The following is a 21,306-nucleotide window of genomic DNA, read 5'->3' as shown; positions in this document are numbered from 1 at the left end:
GAGAAGCTGTTAGCAGACGTCCAGCAGGCAGCTGCATTTCCTGCAGGTGGAAAGAGGATTACAATACAAGGAAAAAAAATCGGATAGCGAAACAATACAACCAAAAGCATAACCCCATTGCTTTATTTGGTAGTTGAAAATGGTGACAAAAAAAATGAAGAGAGACAGACAGTATGCTTGGTATGGAAGAACTTAAAACCAACGCTAAAGCTCAAATCATTAGGTGGATTTGTTGAAATCTCTCCATCTTCTAGACAGCCTGCTTTCTGAAAACTTTAAAAGCAACACTAACCCCCTCAAACGGTGCACATCAGATTTTAACACCAATGCAACATTGGACCAGATTCTTTTTTTTTTCTTGAGAGATCTCAATTTTACCTCTCACATCTGATTACTATTAACCAAGATGTGTCTGCTTCGACAAGTAGTCCTCTACCATACACCAGAAATGAGCAATACATCAAGTCCCAAGGACCGCCTAAGAGAACTAACCTTCGGGATTGGTCTATATATCAACCAAATCACATTCATGGAACAAAGAGGAAGGCAAAAGGAAAATTCAAATCTGGTCCTATAAATGTTGCAAGTATTTGATAAAGAAAAGGTTGCTTCTGTTATTAAGTAAAACCAATATTCAATACAAATTGTGACAGACTAATATACTATACATTATACAAAGACTTTCAAGGACGTGGCCACCCCATGGTAGAAGAACTTAATCTCACTGCCTGATTGTTATGCCACCAAAAGAGAGCTCTTTGAGATTCCATATTCAGACACCAGCTGAGACTTCATTTTTGGTCGGTTTATCTTTTTCTTTCCGGGATCTTGTTGAGCTTTTGTAAAACAGCCTTATTTGGAACCAAAACTATGAATATATTCCTGTCTTTGAAGTTCTTGCTTTCCTCAGTTGCAAGCTGCAGATCAGGACAGAGTTTAGGATGTAAAGAGCAGCTTTCAGGTAATGGAAGTGAAACCCAAACAAATGCATTGAACAGCATAAAATGGATGAAGGGAACGAACACCATTGGAAGTTAAGACTCAAACACCATAAGCAGGTGAGTTGCTAATTATTCTGTTCAGAGATCATTTTTCCGTTTCATTCGCCAACACATACTATCCAATCTGGCTAAAGAACATTTAATTATGATTTTGTATTGAAAAACTACTTGATTACATTTTTTAAAAAGAAAATAAAATGCTTGTGATTATAAAAAAAAAAGACTAAGTACTTGAAAGATATTACCTTGGTTAACTCACAATACTAGTTAATGTCACCTCGTTCCTGGAAATGCTTAAAACAACTCTCATTTCGACTTGAAAAGAAGTTAAATTTGTCATCTACGCATACTGCTTAATTCATGATTTCTTCTAAAAACAATTTACAATATGGCACCGTTGGAAATTTGAGAACTTTATATGATTTTAATAACTCTTTCCACCTTGAACATAGCATATTTGATATTGATGAAAGGAGGAAAAAGAAATACTTCATGAATTACCTCCCCAACATCATTCTGAAAACGTCTGATGAGTTCCATAGCCATATTTCTAAATTCGTTTTCTCGACCTTTCAAGTTCACTATGACCTTAACCTGAAAGCATAGATCAAAACATTTCACTGCTATTGAACTCCAAAACAAAATAAGGCCTATATTTTCACTTCAAGCATAACTATTATAACACCCCCCCCAAAAAAAATAAAAAATAAAAAAATACCCCACCTTATCACCATCATTCAGAAACTTCCTTGCAGCTTTCAAACGAACAGAATAATCATGTTGATCAATGTTATAACTGTTCAAAACAAACAAAAGCAATTCAGCCAAAAAACTAGAAAGTGCTCAAAAATGGTTATTCATTATAGCTTTAAAATAAAGTTCTTGATAGAAGCTAAGGTGATACGAGTTACTCTTGCAAATTTTTACCCCAACTGTTGATCAAGAAGATACATTTGATTGAACAAAGGAACTTGAGAATTTTGGTGAAGGAAAATTTTCTTTTAATCAAGGAAATACAGCCTAATACTTATATTAGGATGATTGGCATTTCAGTCCACTATTATAGGAAAAAATAATAGGACAATCTCACAAAGTTAGGAATCTTAACAAACTAGGAAAGCACTAGGAATCAGTTAATGACTAATCCTATTTCTTAGGAAACTAAATAATAAATCCTAATCTACCAGATTACAGCCTATGAGTAATTTCCTAATATATACAAACTAATTCGCTCCTTTCTACACTCCCCTCAAGCTGAGGTGTATATGTTATACAATCCCAGCTTAGAGTTGAATTCATCGAAGCTGATTCTTGGAAAAGCTTTGGCGAGAATGTCAGCAAGCTGCAGTTGAGAAGGGATGTAGCTCAGTTGGACTATTCCATTGTTGACCTTCTCTAAATTGAAATGCCTATCAATTTCCACATGCTTGGTCCTGTCGTGGTGTACTGGATTTTTAGCAGTGCTTATTGCAAATTAACTGTCACTATGTATTTTATCTAGTCCTTAAAATCAACTTTCAATTCCCTTAGAAATCTCTGAATCCACATTCCTTCGCAAATGCCCAAAGCAAGACCACGATATTCTGACTCTGCACTACTTCTTGACACCACTGACTACTTTTTGCTTCTCCATGTAACAAGATTGCCCCAAACAAAGGAGCAGAAACCACTTGTGGATCTTCTTTCAATCGATTCTCTAGCCCAACTTGCGTCAGTGATACCTCTATCTCACGGATTTAACTCTTTTTGAAGAGTAAATCGTCGCCTGGTGTCATCTTTAGGTATCTTGGAATCAGATTCACAGCCTCTAAATGTTCCTCATGCAAATCATTCATGTGCTAGCTAACAACATTTACTGAGAATGCAATGTCTGGCCTCGTGTGAGAGATAGATCAACTTGCCCACTAATCTTTGATACTGTCCTTTATCCACTGGTACACTCTCCTCATTTTTCCTTAAACTTTAGGTTGGGGTTCATAGGCATCTTTGTAAGTTTACACCCAAGCATGTCCGTCTCAATTAGCAAATCTAATATCTACTTTCTTTGGGATATAACAATCCCTGCCTTAGATCAAGCAATCTCCATGCCTAGGAAATATCTGAGAGCACCAAGATCTTTAATTTCCTCAGTAGCAAGTAATCTTTTGAGTTTGATAATTTCCTCTAAGTCATCTCCAATTAGAATGATATTGTCAATGTAGACAATGAGAATAGCAATTCTACCTTTTGATGAGGATTTCACAAATAAGGAATGATCTGCCTGGCATTGATTGTATCCATTTGTGACTAGTGTTTTGGCAAACCTGTCAAACTAGGCACAAGATGATTGTTTTAGCCCATACAAAATGACTTCTTCAGCTTGCACACTTGATGGCTGTTTGAGGAGTGTTCTAAACCTGGAGGTATTTCCATGTAAATGTCTTCTTCAAGATCTCTTTTTGGATGTCTAGCTGATGCAAAGGCCAATCTTTATTTACTGCTAGTGACAATAGTACTCGAACTATGTTTTAACTTGGCAACAGGTGCAAATTTTCTTGATAATCGATTCCATATGACTAAGTAAAGCCCTTTGCCACCAGCCTGGCTTTAAACCTCTCAATACTTCCATCTGCTTTATACTTAACTGTAAATAGTCACTTGCAACCCACTGGCTTCTCCCCTTGAGGTAACTCTTACAGAGTCCAAGTTTCATTGCTATCTAAAGCCCTGATTTCTTCCTTAATGGCCTTCTTCCATGTTGGATTTTTCAAAGCTTCTTGAATGGAACAATTTCCCATATGCCACATATTTCTCAATAGGGTGGTCTGTACATGTTCGGACATTTTTTCTTTGAGCAATAGGCAAATCAGAATCATCAACAAAAGGAACAAGCAGCTCACGAGTTGAAGAATCCATACCAGTGTAAAATTCAAGCAGGAGGCTCTGGTTCAAATTCTTGACAATCTCTGATTTGAGTGGCATTCTCTAGATTTTCAATAGGTCTTCCCCTCCTAGAATAGACACAAAAGTTCCTGATGATTTGCACCAAGTTGAGGTTGAGTGAACTCATGCAACTGAGACTTGAATGGTGTGTCATTTGGACCTGATGTGGAACTGAGATTCGGATTTTTAGGACTCAAACGAGGTGAGATATTTGAGAACTCGAAACAGGGTAAGGATGTCGGATTGACACTTTGGGGTGAAATATACACGGATTGAGTCTCTTGAAGAATGTCCCGAAGCTAAAATTCCCTTGAGTTCTCCCCTCTGAATTGCAGATTTGGAAAATTAGGATTGGTGTTCAAAAAAAGTGACATCCATGGAATTGTACATCTTTCGAGTAACATGTGAGTAACACTTGTACCCTTTTTTATTAGAAGAATATCATAGGAAAATGCATTTTACTGATTTGGGATCAAATTTGGTTCAATGTTGTTGGTATATGTGACCAAATGTTGAACAACCAAAGACTCTAAGTGAAAGATTAGAAGAAAAAGATTCAGCATGAAGGCCGGCCTGTAGGAGGACTTCATGAGGTCTCTGGAATTGGAGCACTTGACTAATCATTCTATTGATGATATTGTTGGCAGTAAGGATGATTTCACCCCAAAAGTGTTTAGGTACATGATTAGTAAACATTAGTGATCTAGCTACCTCAAGTAAGTGTATTTTTTTTCTCTCGGCTATCCCATTTGGCTGAAAGGTGTCAACACAAGAACTCACAAGAATAATTCCTTGTGTTATGAAATAGAAACCCAAGGCTGATGTAAAATACTCCCTGTTATTATCGGTCTTAAGAATCTGAATTTTACTTTTGAACTGGGTGTGAATCATAGAATAAAAAGACTTGAAGATTTCCCCAGTTCGGATTGTTCCTTCATAAGGAATGTCCTGGTGGTTCTAGTATGATCGTCCATGAAAGATACGAACCAACGAGCCCCATTAATATTTTTCACTCGTGAGGGTCCCCAAATGTCCCTATGAATTATAGAGAATGGATGTGATGGCTTATATTGAATGCTAGGATAAGCATGTCGTGTGTTTTGCAAGTTGACATATTTCACTATGAAAAAACTTGGAATTTTTATTGATGAACAAAGGAGGAAGCAATTTTTCAAGGTACACAAAAATTGGGTGACCAAGGCGGAAGAGCCATAATATGACTTGATTCTCATTTGAAACAGAAACAGAATTAGAGAAAGAGTTAGAAATAGACTCAGAAACACAACTTGAATGAACTTGTCCATGTAGAAGAGAGTTCCTTTTGAGCAAGTAGAGACCACAAATTTCAGCACTGCCAATCACCTTCCTCGATTTAGTCACACAGTTCAAGTCACGGGTGAGTTTACTAATAGAAATCAGATTGCGTCTAATTTTGGAACATAAAGGACTAATGAGAGGTCCTTTGTCAATTTGATTGATCCAATTCCTGCCACTTTTGAGAGTGATCCATCTACTATTCATACTGTAGAGGGGCTTGAATATGGACTAAACTTGTGAAAGACATTAATGTCTCCGGTCATGTGATCTGAAGCTCCAGCATCAACCATCCATGGTCTTAATTTTCTGGTTGCTGCAATATGAGCAAAGGAAAATGTACCTTGATGTACTAGCATGTTAGTACATTGTTCGGTAGTACATTGTTCGGTAGTGGGTGATATATGTCCAAGTAATTTCTACAACACCTCAATTTGCTCCCTGGTGAATGGATTGATTTCAGTGCTAGTGTTGATGTTGTCAGAAGTGTTGGCAACATTTGCACGATTGTCCCGATCCTAGCGTGCTCGGTTAGGCCTCCAATCAACAGGCTTCCCATGTAATTTCCAGCAAGTTTCTCTGAACAGACCAGGTTTCTTACAATGGTCACACCGTGGCCTTCCTATTCTTTGCTTGTTATCCTCAGATATGTGTGTACAAGGCTGAGCCTTCAGCAACTGGGGAACTCATATTTTCTGCCATCATCGGTTTCTTCCTACTTTCTTCTCTTCTAACTTCAACAAATGTCTCTCGGACGGAAGGCAGAGGCCTGCTGCCCAAGATTCTACCCCTTCATCCAAATCCTTATTGAGACCAACAAGAAATTTGAATGTTCTCTTTTGATCAACATCTTTTTGTGTAAAGTTGCATCATCTGGACATTTCCAGGGGTATATTTCAAACATATCAAGGTGCTGCTAGTACCAGGTTATTGTGTTGAAATATTGAGTGATAGTCATCTCCCCTTGTCGAAGATCTTGAAGTCGAGTTTCAATTTCAAAAAGTTCAGAGGTATTTTTGGAACTAGAGTAAGTTTCTCTTGCTCTATCCCAGATTTCCTTGGTTGTTTTGTAGAGAAAGAAATTTTCTCCAATTTCCGTGGTCATGGAGATTATTAGCCATGACATGACCATATGATTTTCAATATTCCACATGCGATACTTGGGATCCATTGTCGCCAAAATAGGAAAATCAGTGAGATAATCATCCTTGCCTCTACCAAAAATAAACATAAGGACGGATTGTGACCACTGAAGAAAATTGTGGCCATTGAGTTTGTGACGAGTGATCGGAAGAGGAGAGTTTTCGATGATATTGGCTGAGGAGTTTTCATAGTTTTTGGCTGAGGGATTTTGCTCGGGTCTGGAATTGACTTCCGAGGAGGAGGTGGTTTGTGTATCCATGTTGTATTAGGGTTTAGAGCCTATCTCTGATGCCATGAGAATTTTGGTGAAGGAAATACAGCCTAATACTTATATGAGGATGACCGCATTCCAATCCATTATTCTAGGAAAATAATAGGACAATCCCACAAACTCAGGAATCTTAACAAACTAGGAAAGCAATTAATTAGGAATCAGTTAATGACTGATCCTATTTCTTAAGAAACTAAAGAATAAATCCTAATCTACCAGATTACAGCCTATGAGTAATTTCATAATATATAGAAACTAATTCGCTCCTTTCTACAGAACTCATATATCAAGAAAGAGACTGGGCAAAGTTGGATTCAATATCAAGCACGAGTACTTCACTGAGATAGTACCATTCATATGACACTACCATGGTAAATTACCAGAGTTTTCTACCTCCAGTGTTAATAAATGATAATTGAAATGACACTTTTTTATCAAGTCACAAGCCTAAACCCTATTAATATCAAGCTTTTCCTTTATATGCAAATTCAACATAGGAAAGGCAGGCTCCAGAAAACAGCTCAAAATAGGTTAAATTGCAAGCCTAGTATGGGGTTTATGCACAAGAGTGGATTGTGCATATGCTTCTTGAAACATCATGTAAAAAAACGGAAGGTATCAGGGTCTGTCATCTTTCTTTCCAAGAGAGACAACTGTTTTTTCGTAAATAAATAAAATGCATATTAATGTTAAAATGATAAAACATCTCACACTTATAAACTAACAAAAATCAAGATATTAAACGGTAGGATTATAGTTCATTTATGAAGTCATGGGTGTTTAAAACAAAAATTAGATACCCGCACAAAGGATATTTGGGGACAGACTACAGTCACCAGGAAACTGACAGAAAGTTTTAACAGCAACCAAATATCTATGAAGTATGCTTATGAAATAAATTCACGAAGAGAAACTTATTTTGTAATTATAGATGATAATTGAACATTAACAAAATCAAAAAGACACTGTAATTTTATAAAAGCCAAAAAGTGGGGAGATTAAAGACAAATAACTTCATTAAGCTATAATGCAAAATACTTACCCCATTTTCAGTTCCTTCAAATCCATTCGATTAGCTGACAGTTAAAATAGTAGTTTAGTCAGCATCAAGCCACAAAAAGAAAAGAAAGTTTCAATCATGAATCAAAGAGAAATAAAGGGAGTGCTAAATCCACAGTCAATCTGGTTGGGCCCTCAGAATCATATCATAAAGATATTAAATTAGAACAGAGCTACTTTGCCACCAGCCAGATGGTATATGAGTTTAGCATTCCCCAATAATAATTAAAAAAAAAAAACTCTAGCAAAGAGGACATTAACACGCACTTTTCTTCTGCTGTACTTTCTTCTTCTTTTGCTGTTCATATCTATACTTACTGAGGAAAGGGTAAAAGCAAGCACATTAATACACTTCAAAATGAAATTTCAGAAGGAAAAGATATGTAAGACTAAGACTATTAATTTAGCTTCTTTTTTTAATATGAGTCTAATAGTGCTGTCTTCAATAACGTGGACATCAAGGCGGATCCAAAGGGGGGCAGGCAAGGGCCTTGACTGCCCCTTGGTTAAACTAGAGAAATTGCATTTTGACCCCTCTCAAAAATTAATAATAGAATTTGGGTCTTTAACACGATCTTTTTTTGGCTATGGCTCCCCCCACCCCGTAACCAATGACAATATATGATTTTATCTTGGTCTCCTAACACAATTTCTAGCTTCACTCCTGGGGGACATGACTAATTGATAAACAACATCATTAAGATATCAATTTTTGAAAATTTTTTATGGGATTTCAGTTTCTTCAGTAGGGTAGATGAAGAGACCAGGTAGACTCAACTTTTTTCCCCTACCTTTATTTACATTACATTGAGAGGGTACATAGTGTTACTTCTGTCTCATTTAAAAGGGATACTCCAAACTTATATCTTTTTCCCCAGCTTAACTATCAAAAAAGATCACCATTTGGCAGCCGTTTTTATTTCAAAACTATTTCTTCTAAACTGGCAGGAGAAATTTTCCATAAATGTATGAATAACAATATACAAATACTTTTTCTCTCAAGTTAGCATAAAACATATCATACTTATAATCCATTATTCTGACAACCGGAGGATCTGCATCAGGGGATAATATCACCTGCAAAAGTGGTATTAAAACAATTTTCAGTATCACCATTACACACACAAGAAGTTCAAAGAAACTTCGATTTCTAAGAGAAAAATTATTAGTTTCAATGTACTTGGCATAGGCTACTTAATTCTAATCACTTAAAAAAATAAAATAAAGAATAAAAAAGAACCCAAAGCAAAAAAACTGAGACAACGAACAGATACGAGTATAATGAAATACCAACTTGAATTTCCCTACACAATCTATTTTTTTTATCCTAAGGTATCTACTTATAACAGAGCAAATTCTAGGTTCATAGTGCCTTTGCCAAAGACCAGCATAGCATCAATCACTAGCTTGAACATGTGGTTGATCTTTTCATATTATTCTCTTTCTACTCACCATTTTGACATCCAGTTTTCTCAAGAGAAATAAAACAACCCGACTAAAATGTCCTACCATGAAGTTTAAGGATATAAGCTAGCATCTAGAGACTTATGCAGCAGAAGAAAAACTGGCAAAACAAATTACCAAATACGAATAAACGAATCCAATATCCTGAACTGAAAAAACCCAAACTACAATGACACTGATACCTTCTCAAGCAAGTTGCTTGTATATGCCTATTCTAGCATGCAACTATGATTTCGTTGTTCTGTCTTCTAACCATTTATTAAACTTTCGCTCTTCCACTTCTAGCAAGCAGAGACTAGGTTTTAAACAAGCACTTCACTTGACATTCATGTAACCACAAAAGAAGAACTAGAATAACGCTGATACCTAAAGCATGGAAGTTAAATTACAATTGTAAAGCTCCCCAACCCCAGTAAGCAAGTTAGTGGTTTACATATATTCTCTCTGTAATGTCACATAATATAAACATGTAATAAAACCAATTGTAGAACATGGAAATGCCAAAGGCTCCATTTGATTATTACCTTTAGTCCATGCTTTTTCCATCCAAAAGTAATAGAAACATGATGTGTTTATGCATGAAGAAAATAGTGTCTTTGAAATTGTTACAAATTAAAAACACATTCAACTTTTGTCAAGAAAAATTCGCAACTCTACTGAAAATATCCTGCTACCAACACAACTATATATTTACAAAAACAAATGGAAAAGCTAAGTGTCCCTCACAAGCAAAAAAATTACAAATTGTCCAGTTTGTAAAAATGGATAAGTTCTTGTCATTGACATGGTAAGGCAAATCACTAAGTCAAAAACTCAGAGTCAAGAGTCAAGAAAGAAGAGAATATTAACAGAAACTGAGAAAAACATACCAAATCGAGCCCTGCATCTTCAGCCATTTGAATAGCCTGGCTTTTAGAGACTATCCCAATCTACAGATTAAGAAATTTAATCAAATTTTCAACTGATAAAAGAATTTCAATGTAATGCACAAAATGCCTTCTTAGCATTTAAAAGTGAAAAAAGAGATGAAGGAAAATTCAACTAACCATACTTTGCTCCTCATCAATAAGTCTGACGGAATCCGACCTAAAACCATAGAAAAACACAAACAAACATAATGAAGAAACAAAGCTATCCCAAAGTTGCAGTTAAATCAAATAACACAAGGACAAACCTGATGGCAGATAAATCAAGTGCCTGGTCTTCATCATTCTTCTTAGAACGACCGGGAGGCGAGAACCGAGAATCAGCACCGTAACGGGCATTTATAGTAGCAGAGCAGTGAAGAGGAGAGGAGAAACTGTTAGGGTTGCGGACATGGATACCAAAGAGCTTGGATTGGAGGGAAGAGAGAAGTAAAGGTATGGTCTTGGTGGGTCGAGTTGGGATGGTCTTGAAAGGGAAGCTGGTGGTAATCCCAGCCATGGCTTTGGTTCTACTGTGCGCACACACAACAACTGGAATATGCTTGCTTATCCTCAACTCGTAAACTGAAATACCAAATTATGAATTCGCGTGAGCCGTGATTGCTTGCGTGGTTGTGCCTGTGAATATGATACTTTTGGACCTTTTAGGAACTTTGGGCCGTCAAAATGTCCAACCCCTTCTGCAAATTGCTCTGTTTTCCCAATTTCTGTGGATATTTTATGCGGCTAAACAACTTTAAAATGCTTTATTTCCTTCAGATAAATAATTTTAAGAAAAATTAACTGAATAAGTTAAAAATAATTATAAAGGAAAGTAATTTTGTTAAAATATGTAATAGGTTTATCTTTAGATTTGTAAAAATATTAATAATATAAAAATATATTAGAAGTAAATAAAATTAATTTTAAAGTTATTATCTTTTATTTTACTGTGTGACCACATATATTAAATAAAAAGAATTTTGAAAAATCATTTCTTAAGCTATAACCTAATAAAGAATTTGAACTTCTCAAAATCTCTGTTGGAACTTTTTAAAATTTTAAAATTCCTTTTGGGTTATCAAACAAGTAAAATTATTTTGAGATTTCAAAATCCATTAAGAAATAAATCATTCACTCAAATACACTCTAATATTATAAAATTTTTAATCAGATAGAGAATATTTAAAATCTATTTTCTTTTCATACAAATAAATTTATTTTCTTTAGGTCAAATTTTGTTGTTAATCTATGTATTTTATAAAAGTTGTATATTTAATTCATATACTTTGGTCATTTTTAGATTTTGTATATTTCAAATTTTAAAATTACAATCCTCACTAAATGATAATATGTGGATTACGCATCCTCAAATCCAAAAATAATTTAGGCTTGGTATTTTGTCATGCCACAATTTTTATGGATTCTTAGGTGCGGCCTTTGTTGGTACATCATTCAAAATTTAGCAAATCGTTTGTAAAGCATATTTCTAAAAGTATAATGATAACTACGAATAACTTAACATTAATTGAACCATGTTTAACAAGGTTTCATTCTTTCTCTCTGTCACACCATTCTGTTGTGAAGTTTCTGGTGCGGTTAATTAGGATTATATTCTTTTTTTTAAGAGATAACCTAAGAACTCATCTGGTAAGTATTCTCCACCTTAATCCGATTGAAGTATCTTTATGGGTAAGACTAATTGTTTCTCCCTTTCCACATGAAACTCTTGAAATTTATCAATAGTTTCACTCTTGCGGTTTATTAGATATACATATCTATATCTGGAATAATCAATTTGCAAAAGTTTTAAGGGTCCCTTTTGCATTAAAAGATTATTTGACCATCTTAATTTGCAAGCAAGATTAACATTATGGAAGATCAACTTCCTCAAACAAACTTAAGGTGTCATGTTTTACAAGTTTAGTGATTTTTTCTTAATTAATATGACTAAGTCTCAAATGTCAAATATACGAATTATTAGAGTGAGAAGTCTTGAGTTTCTTATTTATTATTTCAATTTTAAGCGGCGTATATATATTTGGTTTGACACCATCCATTACTAATAAGAGTATAATTCCAAAAATTCTAATACTAATATTAAAAGTCACGAGCAAATCGTCTTTAAATAAACATGCAATTAAAATTAAATTTCTATTGAAATTAAGCACATAGAAAACTTCTTTTAAAATAATATTCCCAAAATTATCAAAATAAATATGTACATCTCTCACTACTTCAATCGTTATACTTGTTTCATATTTAGTCTGTAACAAGAATTCTTATCTCTAACATATTTCATTTTCTTAAACCATTGTGAAGAAATACATACATGGTTAGTAACTCCAAAATCAATGACTTGGTGGTCTATTAAATATTTCACTAAATAGATTTCTATCATAAAGTGTTTCATATATTTGCCTATAATGCTAGGTAATCCTTTTACTCTTTTTCGTTGCCCTATATATAATAGTAGTATATTATATATTATTGTTATTACTATATCGATTGAAAGTTAGTAGAACTCCTGCTTATTATTATTTTATGTATTAGTGATATGCTAATTTAGTACATCGACTTAAAAGTTAGATAATTGGTTTCAATTTCAGTAAAAATTATATAATATATTATTAATTACTTTTCTTATTAATAAAATTTTAACATAAATATGCAATGCTTAGGATTACATTTTCAAAAATAAAGTCTTATTTCTTATTAATAAAATTTTAACATAAATATGCAATGCTTAGGATTACATTTTCAAAAATAAAGTCTTATTTATTTATATTTTATTCACTTTACGTAACATCATAAAATATAAAAGTTATTAGTGTTTAGATACAAAGTCAGGCCTTTTGGAAAATTGGGTTGAAATTATAATGAATTAGGGGCAAAGAAACAAAAATGAAATTATGGAAATGATGCTGCAGAAACCATCGCCTCTTCTGCAACAAACTTTCCGTTAATACACATAAAGCTAGACCAGATACTTGGGTATGATACTCCTGCACTAACAAAGTACCGAATTTCTTCCTAACCCGTAATAGTTACACAGGTCGCATACTATTAATTATTTTTATTTATAACAAAATAAAATTACCCTAAATAAGCATGCCAGCCCAACAACAACCACCTCAACGAAAATTCCTGAAATACCATAACAGAAAGTAGAGACAAGTTGGTAAAACTGCACAGTCCAGTCAAGTTCAGTGCACCAACAGAAGATGGGGCTTATCAAACACTAAACAAAAATCTTCTCCCAACTTTCACTGCATTTCACCTTCCCGAGTCGGGTGAACCATCATCATAAGAGACCAGTCCCCTTCTACCATCTGGGCTTCTTGATGATGACCTTGACTTCACTTTGCTCACCTGCTTTGGAGAAGACTGGGAGTTCAACAACGACCTTGATTCTGATCGGCTCCTACTCGGTGAAGGGGAACTTCGCCTTCCAACCCTTGGAGAATCAACTGCAATATGGCTGCGAACAGGGGTTCGACTTTGACTTGAGCTACGGCTGTGAATAGAGGTTCGACTTCGACTTGGACTACGGCTGCGGCCATGACCACATCGACGATTTCTATACCTCGGGCTCGGTGATACAGACAGACTTCTTGTCCGGCTTCTTCTGCCTCTATACCTGCAAAAATTATTTTTATTAGGAATCAAGTAACAAATTCAAACCAACCAATGACCATAGCTACAAAAGCAAAAACACACACAAACACATAATTTGCATACAGATTCAGACCTTGGAGGAGTTCTTGGGGGGCTTCTATAGCGCCTAGGTGAATACCGCCTGTAACTTGAATACCTAGAATTGGCAATTAATAGAAAAACCACCCATCGGTAAAATATATAATGGTTTTCTAGAAAAAAAAAAGGTAGGATAACATAAAAGAACCTGATGGGACGTGTACCTCTCACGATCAATCCTGCCACCATAACGATAGGACCTCACAGGAGAACGATCTGGAGAAGGGGTTCTGTATCTTCGTGCATAGGAGTAGCGCTCACTGAAACCCCGACCCCTTCTGATACGCTTAGGTGATTCATCAGGAGAAACACTTCTTGACATATTTCTACCTCGATCAGTAGGTGACCTTACCCGTCGTACAGCAGTGGGGCTCCTTGAATAACTACGACGATAATTCCTAATTGGTTCCCTTAATGGACTTCTGCTGATGCTTCTCCTAGGAGGAGCCCTAGCAGAGCTCCTACTTATGCTTCTCCTAGAAGATCTTACAGGACTTCCGCTAATGCTTCTCCGAGATCTTGCAGGACTTCTACTTGTGCTTCTCTTTGAAAGTCTAACCGGGCTTCTACTAATTGATTTTCTTGTTGACTTGAGTGGACTCCTACTTGGGCTTCTTCGGGACCGCAACAGGGACCTTACAGGGCTCCTGCTTATGCTTCTTCTAGAATGTCCTCTAACTGGGCCCCTACTGATGCTTCTATCCTTTCTCGTCCTCGATGGGCTTATTCTGATGCTTCTAGCAGGACTCCTGCTTAAACTTCTTTCTAGAAAACGTGGGGGATTCCTACTTGCAACTGGGCTCCTGCTCACACTTCGGCTTCGGCTAAGACTTGGGCTCCGGCTATGAGTCCTCCATGGACTAATACTCATACTCTTACTCATGGTCCTCTTAGGACTCGCACTTCTGCTCCTGCTCATCAACTTTTAATAAAATACCGGATTGGGAAGAATCAGCAAGTACAAAGAATAACCTAAGGAGAAGAATGAAAAGTAGACCTAGATTTGCTCGGGCCATCATCTACCACATCAGGTGGTCTCTCTGCACTTCTGTCTGATTTAGCACCTTCTTCAATGCCATTGCTCTTTCGCCCTCCATTTTCCCTAGGGGCGTCACACTCCAAATCAGCCTCTTCATTCTTTCTGTGAGGAAGTGCTTTTTCTGTAGCCAAAGGGGATTGGTTCCCAACTGCAAATTGAGAGAACCCCACTGATGAAGTGTAGTAGAAATCAAAAAGCTTAAATAACAAAGAGAATTATCCATGCCAGAAAGCTTTAGCAAACAAAGCAAGAAAGCTGGAAGTAGAAAACAAGAATATCAAAGTATCCAACAAGCTGTTATCCCTTTTGGCAGGTGCATGCAAAATAATAGCATTATCAAGGGATATAGAAAACAAATAACTTAAAGTGATGGCTTTCAGAACCATGTCAAATTTTCCTAGAAAACTTCTAGTCAATCAAAATTTTGAGAAAGCAGTCCAAAAGCTCCAACACTTACCACTTTTCTGAGAAGGCTCTTTATGCTTCTGTGGTTTTCCTCTATCATCACTGTCACTGCTGCTTTCACTGCTACTCTCACTGTCATCATCTGTAAGGCTATCTGAAGCCCTGATAAAAATGAGGATATAGTAATTTAAGTTCTATAAGATACTTAACAAAGCTAATCCGCTCATTCATGACCTCAATGCATTATAACCCAATTTGGGTTGTGTGGATGGGAAAGGTTTTGGAAAATACCACACAAGATGTACTAACAAAAATAATTACAAGGGACAAAAACGATGATATTTTCTAAATAAATCTTCTCCAAGCACGTGAGAGAAACACATAAAGATCTACTTCCCCAAAGACACAAGTGACAAATTTCAAAGTATGGAAATATGCAAATAACTTCTCCATAATATTTATAGTTGCTATGCATGGACATAATTAGATTACATATGCAACTCATATTATGACTTAGGAACAAACAAATCCTGAACAACTTTAGTAATTCACCAAGACTGAAGGTTTTGTATCACAAAAACCAACCATTAGAAATCAAAAACTTCTTTTTCTAAGGGAGAAAAAAGAGGAAAGGACATCCTCTAACGCATGACACTGGAGGCCAAGGAAACAGTGCCAGGATCAAAACGTACTGATTACATTTAGAAAACATTTGACTCCTCATACACAGCTGAACAAGCACAAAACTAAACAAAATATGCACAGGACTCAAGTTGATTAACTGGTAATTTGCCACAAGAGAAGACAACGTTATGAAGCATAAATAGATTATAAGCATATAACCTTCTTGATTTACGCTTTGATCTCTTATCACGCCTTTTTCTCTTTTTCTCACGTCGTCTATCTCTCCTTTTTCCATGTCTATATTTTCCTCGTTTAGAAGATCTCTTCCTCTTTTTGTGCCCATCATCACTTGAAGAGCTAATGTCAGACGATGATGAGAGATATGAGTCAGAATCGCTATCAGATTCAGATGATTCTGTCTCAGAATCTGAGGAACTCTCCGAATCAGACGAATAATGTCTTCTTCTGTTCTTTCTTTTGTCTCTTGAAGATTTCTTATTTTTCCCCTTCCTCCGTGATTCATAATTGTTAGCAGCAGAAAAAGTATCGTTGCCCGTTCTAAACTTATTTTTCATATTTTCTGCAGATAAGATAAAAGGTTGAAAAGAAAAATAAAAAAGGAATGGTGGTCAAGCATCATGCAGCATCATACAGGGTGTAACTCCATTCAGATATGACTATGACCTATACCTTCACTGACTTCGCCACAATTAATAATTTTCACTGTCACAGTAGGTATTCCTTCCTCATTACCCACATTTTCCATTTTCTTCAACACTTCATTTCCTTGTACAAGCTGTCCAAAGACTACATACTTTCTGCAACATGCCACAAGTACAAAAACTCAAGATCCAAGACTGAATAATATTTAAACTGAGCAAAGCATACATCAGGGGAGGTTGGGCACTGAGCACAAATATTTAAAGAAGATAAGAAACTACCTGTCAAGGTCATGATTAGCCTTGAATGTGATAACAAATTGTGAACCAACAGTGTCACGATCAGCAATTGCCATAGATAAAAGACCAGGTCCGTCATGCTTTAGCCTAGGTGATTCATCTGAACAAGAGTTGAAATTACCCCTTGTCACTAATCAATTATTAGTGAACGCTTCCAAAATATATATTAGTGAAAAGAATAATAGCTTATAGTCACATTCTAGAAGAATAACCATAAGTATGGAATTAAGAAAGCATTAGATTTCAAACAGTAAACATTCTTTCTTTGAATGCGGCCCTTGACAGTTTGTGGAGTATCATAAAATTTAGCATTTAATACAGCCCTTAAATGACTTAGCCATCAGGTCATTATGTTAGCACCAACGATTATCAAGGACCTCCAGATTATTGACCAAAAAAGGTATGAACCAGGCATTGATGGTGCAAAAATAAAACCTATACAGTAATTTGGAGAATGCATATTGCTCTGTCAAAAAAGCCTTTTTAGGTGAAGATAGGCTTACATCAAGAGCCATAGAAGCACCTACTATATACAATCTTAATGCAAAAGACAGCTTTTGCAAAGATTCTGAGAACACCTATTTCGCACTCATAAACATTCCAAGAGTAGATATGCCCAAATCTAGAGCCAAGGAAAGAACCTATTACAATGTTATCCAGGTATAAATAACCCTAACACCTAACCTGAAATTAGGTCCAAAATAAATTGATAAATTCCATATTATATAGCAACAAATTAAAAATTGAAGATAAAGATTGAGATTTTGACCAACGCACAAAGTGAATATAAATACATTTAAGACACATGCATTAGCAACACAATTATAACTTGATAAAAACATTAGAAATTTTAATAACTTATGGAGAGTACAATACTATGTATATTAGCATGTATGACCACTTCCATCACGTACAGGATTATAATCTAGTTAGAATATTATTAAATTTTCATGCACAAATAGTAATTACAAACAAAAGCATGTAAGTAACACAAATAGTAAAAAGTTCCTAGAGCCAAGGGAAAGAACTTAATACAATGTGATCCCGGTATATATAACCCTAATACCAAACCTGAAGTCAGGTCCAAAACAAATTGACAAATTCCATATTATATAGAAACAAAATATAAATTAAAAATAAAGTTTTGATATTTTGACCAATTCACAAGAATATAAACACATGCATTAGCAACACAATTATAACTTGGTAACAAAATTAGAGATTTTGATCACTTAAGAAGGATACAATACTACTTATATTAGCATCCATGACCACTTCCATCATGTACACAGATTATAATCTAGTTAGAATATTATTAATTTTCCATGAACAGAGAGTAATTACAAACAACAAAAGCATGTGCATAACACAAATACTACAACGTTTAAAACATTTCCATGAAATGATTGAATTTTAATATATTAAAAGAAAGGAGAATCCTGTACCCATAACACAAATAGGACACTGTTCAAATCATTTCCATGAAATAATTGGATTTTAAAATATTAAAAGAAAGGAGAATCTTGCACCCACTCTTCATTAATTTAGGGCACCTAAACTATGACTGTAACCATGGAATGTCGGGAAGAGATCACTCACCTGGAAATTTCCCATCATATATACTTTCCCCACTTGTTCCTGGAAAAAGTACAATTAAAATATCAAAGTGCTTTTCAAGAACAACCAGCAGTCACATAGACAGCAACCCTCAAGGCCACCTAATCTCAAGTCAATTTACAGCTGCAAAAATAATTAAAATGAAATTCCTCTCTGCAAGGAATGCGTACCATCTCTTCTTACAAAATCACCACCCTGCACAACAAACATATGATGTCAGTCCACGAGTAAGAAAAAAGACATTTATGTGCAAAGAAACTGGGTTGAGCATGGCGAAGTTTATTAAAATTTTGAGTATTCACAACTTGATAAATACAACCTTAAAAACTACATCACAAGAAAAGCAGTCGTGGCCATCAGTCCTGTTTCCTACAGCATAAACAATCATAACAGACCAAACGACATGCCACTTCTAAGCCATGTTCTACAAGAAAACAGCTTGTGAAAAATCCCATTTTGAAGATAAAACAAACCTTGGCCAAGGAACCTTTAGAGACACGATGGAAAAATGAACCCTTGTAGTGCAACGGTTTTCCAGTTCTAGGACCAATGCCCTTTTCTCCTGTAGATCAAGGCATATTTTAAGGACGCAGCAAATACAAACATATAAATGTCTATGAATAAATGTCTGATACTAACTCAAATTCTTATGCATGTGTATCTATACTAACTTAAATTCCCTGAGTTTGGTGCGTTAAGTGGTCTCCAACTCAGGGGAAGACAAATTAAACTAATTTACTGGAGAAAACTAGTGCATCAATAAAGCCAAAAAAGTCATTTCATCTTTAAAAAAAACCACTGCTACCTTTTCACATGCAGTTGTAAATCCATTTTCATTTTTTCTCTTCATTTAATTATAATTACTTTTTTTCAAAAAAATTAGTCAGTAATTTTATTTTTTATTTTTATTTTTTCACCCACATGGCTGTGTATAGAACTAGCATATTGTAAACAACTGCAACCCAAAAACTATCCTGCCGCTAACCACCAATGCTTCTTTGAATGGGAAAAAAATCATATGCAACAAAAACTTAAAGAGTAAAGAAGAGGAATTATTCTTGATAAGTAATTTAAAAAATTCTAGGGAAAAAAAGATAACAACAATAGAAAATAAGAATATTGGAACCTGTACAAAGGGCACGGAAGTTTTCTACAGTCTTGGGAGCAATATCAGGAAAGAGCTGAAGAATCAAAGAAAACAGATAAATATGTGTAAAAACGTAATCTCCAATACACATATATCTATAAACCCAATGTATACTAATTCAAAACAAGAGTATATGGGCAAAAATGTAAAGTCTTGTTGGCTTGTTTATGTAGCTAAAACAATACCTCAAAAACCATTCTTTCAACAGGATCACCATCTATTGACACATCCATAAAAACTAGAGGATTCTTCTTCTTTGCCATCCTTGCTCACCAGATTCACAACTCAAGCCAATACAACCAACAATCTAATCAAACAACGAGCAGCTACAATCAGCCAATCAAAATTAATATTGATCCACAGTAAATGAAAGTAAAAAAGAGAAAACACTGAAACCTACTTCGTCAAAGCATTGCCAAATTCACCAATCTTCATTAAAGAATATAGCAAAGCAGAACGGACCTTTTCCCCTATATATGCATTATTTCTTTCGTTTGAATTAACTGTTTCAAGATATTAGTCAAGATTTAGCAGAAAATCGATTGTATAAAAATAGATTTTCACATGCACAGTATATTTCGAGATTGGGAAGAAGCAAATGGAAAACATTGCAGGTATCTATGATACCTGGAAAATATTTCTTGTCCTATTTCAGCTTTGAGAAAATCATCCTAGCATTTCCAAACATACTGATTGCAGGAAGCAAGAAAACATGAAGAAAATCAGGTTGAAAGATTTGAAAAGATGGAACCTATGCCCTAGCCATTAGAGCAATTACATAATTAAACTAGTGAATGAGTGCACTAAATCAGAATCCCATATCAGAAAAAGAAAAACAAGGCTATTAGAGACATCCTTCCCAAACGAAAACAGAAGCAGACACAGTCCTAAATAGTGGGCCAAATAATATCATAACGAAAACAAGCTGAAAACCTTAAACCCTGGAGAAACCAGCAGAAACACTTAAACTACAAGCTTATACTAAACTCTACCTTAAACTCGAAAACCGAAGAATCGAATAAAAACTAAAATATACATAAACAAATTATAACGAAGTAAGCAAAAAAGAAACATAAAAAAAATAACTATACAAGTATTGGATCAGAAAATATTCTTTGGAGAAAAGGGGAAAGGGTAAAATAGTGCAATACTAAGTGATAAAGGCAGAAACCCTAGAAAGTTCACCTGACCTGAGAGATGCAGAGCCACAGAGAAAAAAGACCCGAGTGATGATTATACGAGAGAAAATGAAACCGAAAGCTTAACGGGCTTTCTTTCGGCTAATGAAGGGAGCATCCACTGGCCTGGATACATTTGGCAACGAAATTACTGGATTATCCTGACTTTGAGTTTCTGCCTGTGTGACTTGGGGCCCGTTTTATAATGGGCTAACAGCGGGTATCTATTAGGTCTTGCATTGCACCATCGACCCAATTATGATTGGTTTTCTTTTCAAAAAATTATAAATGTGTAATACATGGATTTTTGCATGTTATGAGACTCATATTCTAATACGATTAGTGGCGAAATTAGCTGCTCCCACGGTCCCGCCCCTAAACTGAAAATTTTTTATATGATATTTTTAATTTTTTTTAATTTTAAATTAGTAATAATAAAATTATATTTTGACTCTCTTTAAAAATATAAAAATTTGATTTAATTCTTTAAAAATGATAAAGA

At 35.2% G+C, this 21,306-nt stretch overlaps 2 protein-coding genes and 1 long non-coding RNA gene across 21 annotated transcripts; 1 reads left to right on the top strand and 2 right to left on the bottom strand.

The window, feature by feature from the left end:
- Positions 1–589: 589 nt before the first annotated feature.
- Positions 590–10,806, bottom strand: LOC108489345 (translation initiation factor IF3-4, chloroplastic). The gene is given in 10 exon segments (XM_017793830.2): positions 590–821; positions 823–917; positions 1,503–1,595; positions 1,725–1,797; positions 7,694–7,727; positions 7,978–8,027; positions 8,735–8,787; positions 10,044–10,103; positions 10,221–10,260; positions 10,349–10,806. Coding segments are annotated over 10 exon segments (798 nt in total). The 5' UTR covers positions 10,600–10,806; the 3' UTR covers positions 590–772.
- LOC128295280 (uncharacterized) lies at positions 671–7,089 on the top strand. Its single transcript, XR_008285631.1, has 3 exons — positions 671–800; positions 911–1,058; positions 6,928–7,089. It is a non-coding gene; the product is annotated as an uncharacterized LOC128295280 (long non-coding RNA).
- A 2,126-nt stretch (positions 10,807–12,932) lies between the features above and the next one.
- On the bottom strand, positions 12,933–20,954 carry LOC108488264 (peptidyl-prolyl cis-trans isomerase CYP95-like). Of its 19 annotated transcripts, none has more exons than XM_053030637.1 (16): positions 20,817–20,917; positions 20,254–20,315; positions 20,027–20,129; positions 19,812–19,933; positions 19,606–19,660; positions 18,953–19,041; positions 18,650–18,674; positions 18,462–18,500; positions 16,845–16,962; positions 16,594–16,721; positions 16,123–16,483; positions 15,332–15,441; positions 14,833–15,022; positions 14,000–14,740; positions 13,831–13,893; positions 12,933–13,719 (listed from the first exon to the last, which is right to left on the bottom strand). In XM_053030637.1, the coding sequence occupies exons 4-16, from the start codon at positions 19,887–19,889 to the stop codon at positions 13,356–13,358; spliced, it is 2,361 nt and encodes a 786-aa protein (XP_052886597.1). In that variant the 5' UTR covers positions 19,890–19,933; positions 20,027–20,129; positions 20,254–20,315; positions 20,817–20,917; the 3' UTR covers positions 12,933–13,355. The 19 variants fall into 19 exon arrangements, with proteins under 19 accessions (XP_052886597.1, XP_017648061.1, XP_052886599.1 ...); XM_017792572.2 differs by having other exon boundaries at positions 14,000–14,746; positions 19,812–19,952; positions 20,817–20,915; XM_053030639.1 differs by having other exon boundaries at positions 19,812–19,952; positions 20,817–20,915.
- Positions 20,955–21,306: the final 352 nt, after the last annotated feature.

Source organism: Gossypium arboreum, chromosome 7 (assembly GCF_025698485.1).
Source record: "Gossypium arboreum isolate Shixiya-1 chromosome 7, ASM2569848v2, whole genome shotgun sequence".
NCBI lineage: Eukaryota > Viridiplantae > Streptophyta > Magnoliopsida > Malvales > Malvaceae > Gossypium > Gossypium arboreum.
The sequence above is the reverse complement of the archived record's forward strand: the minus strand, read 5'-3'. Positions and strand labels throughout refer to the sequence as shown.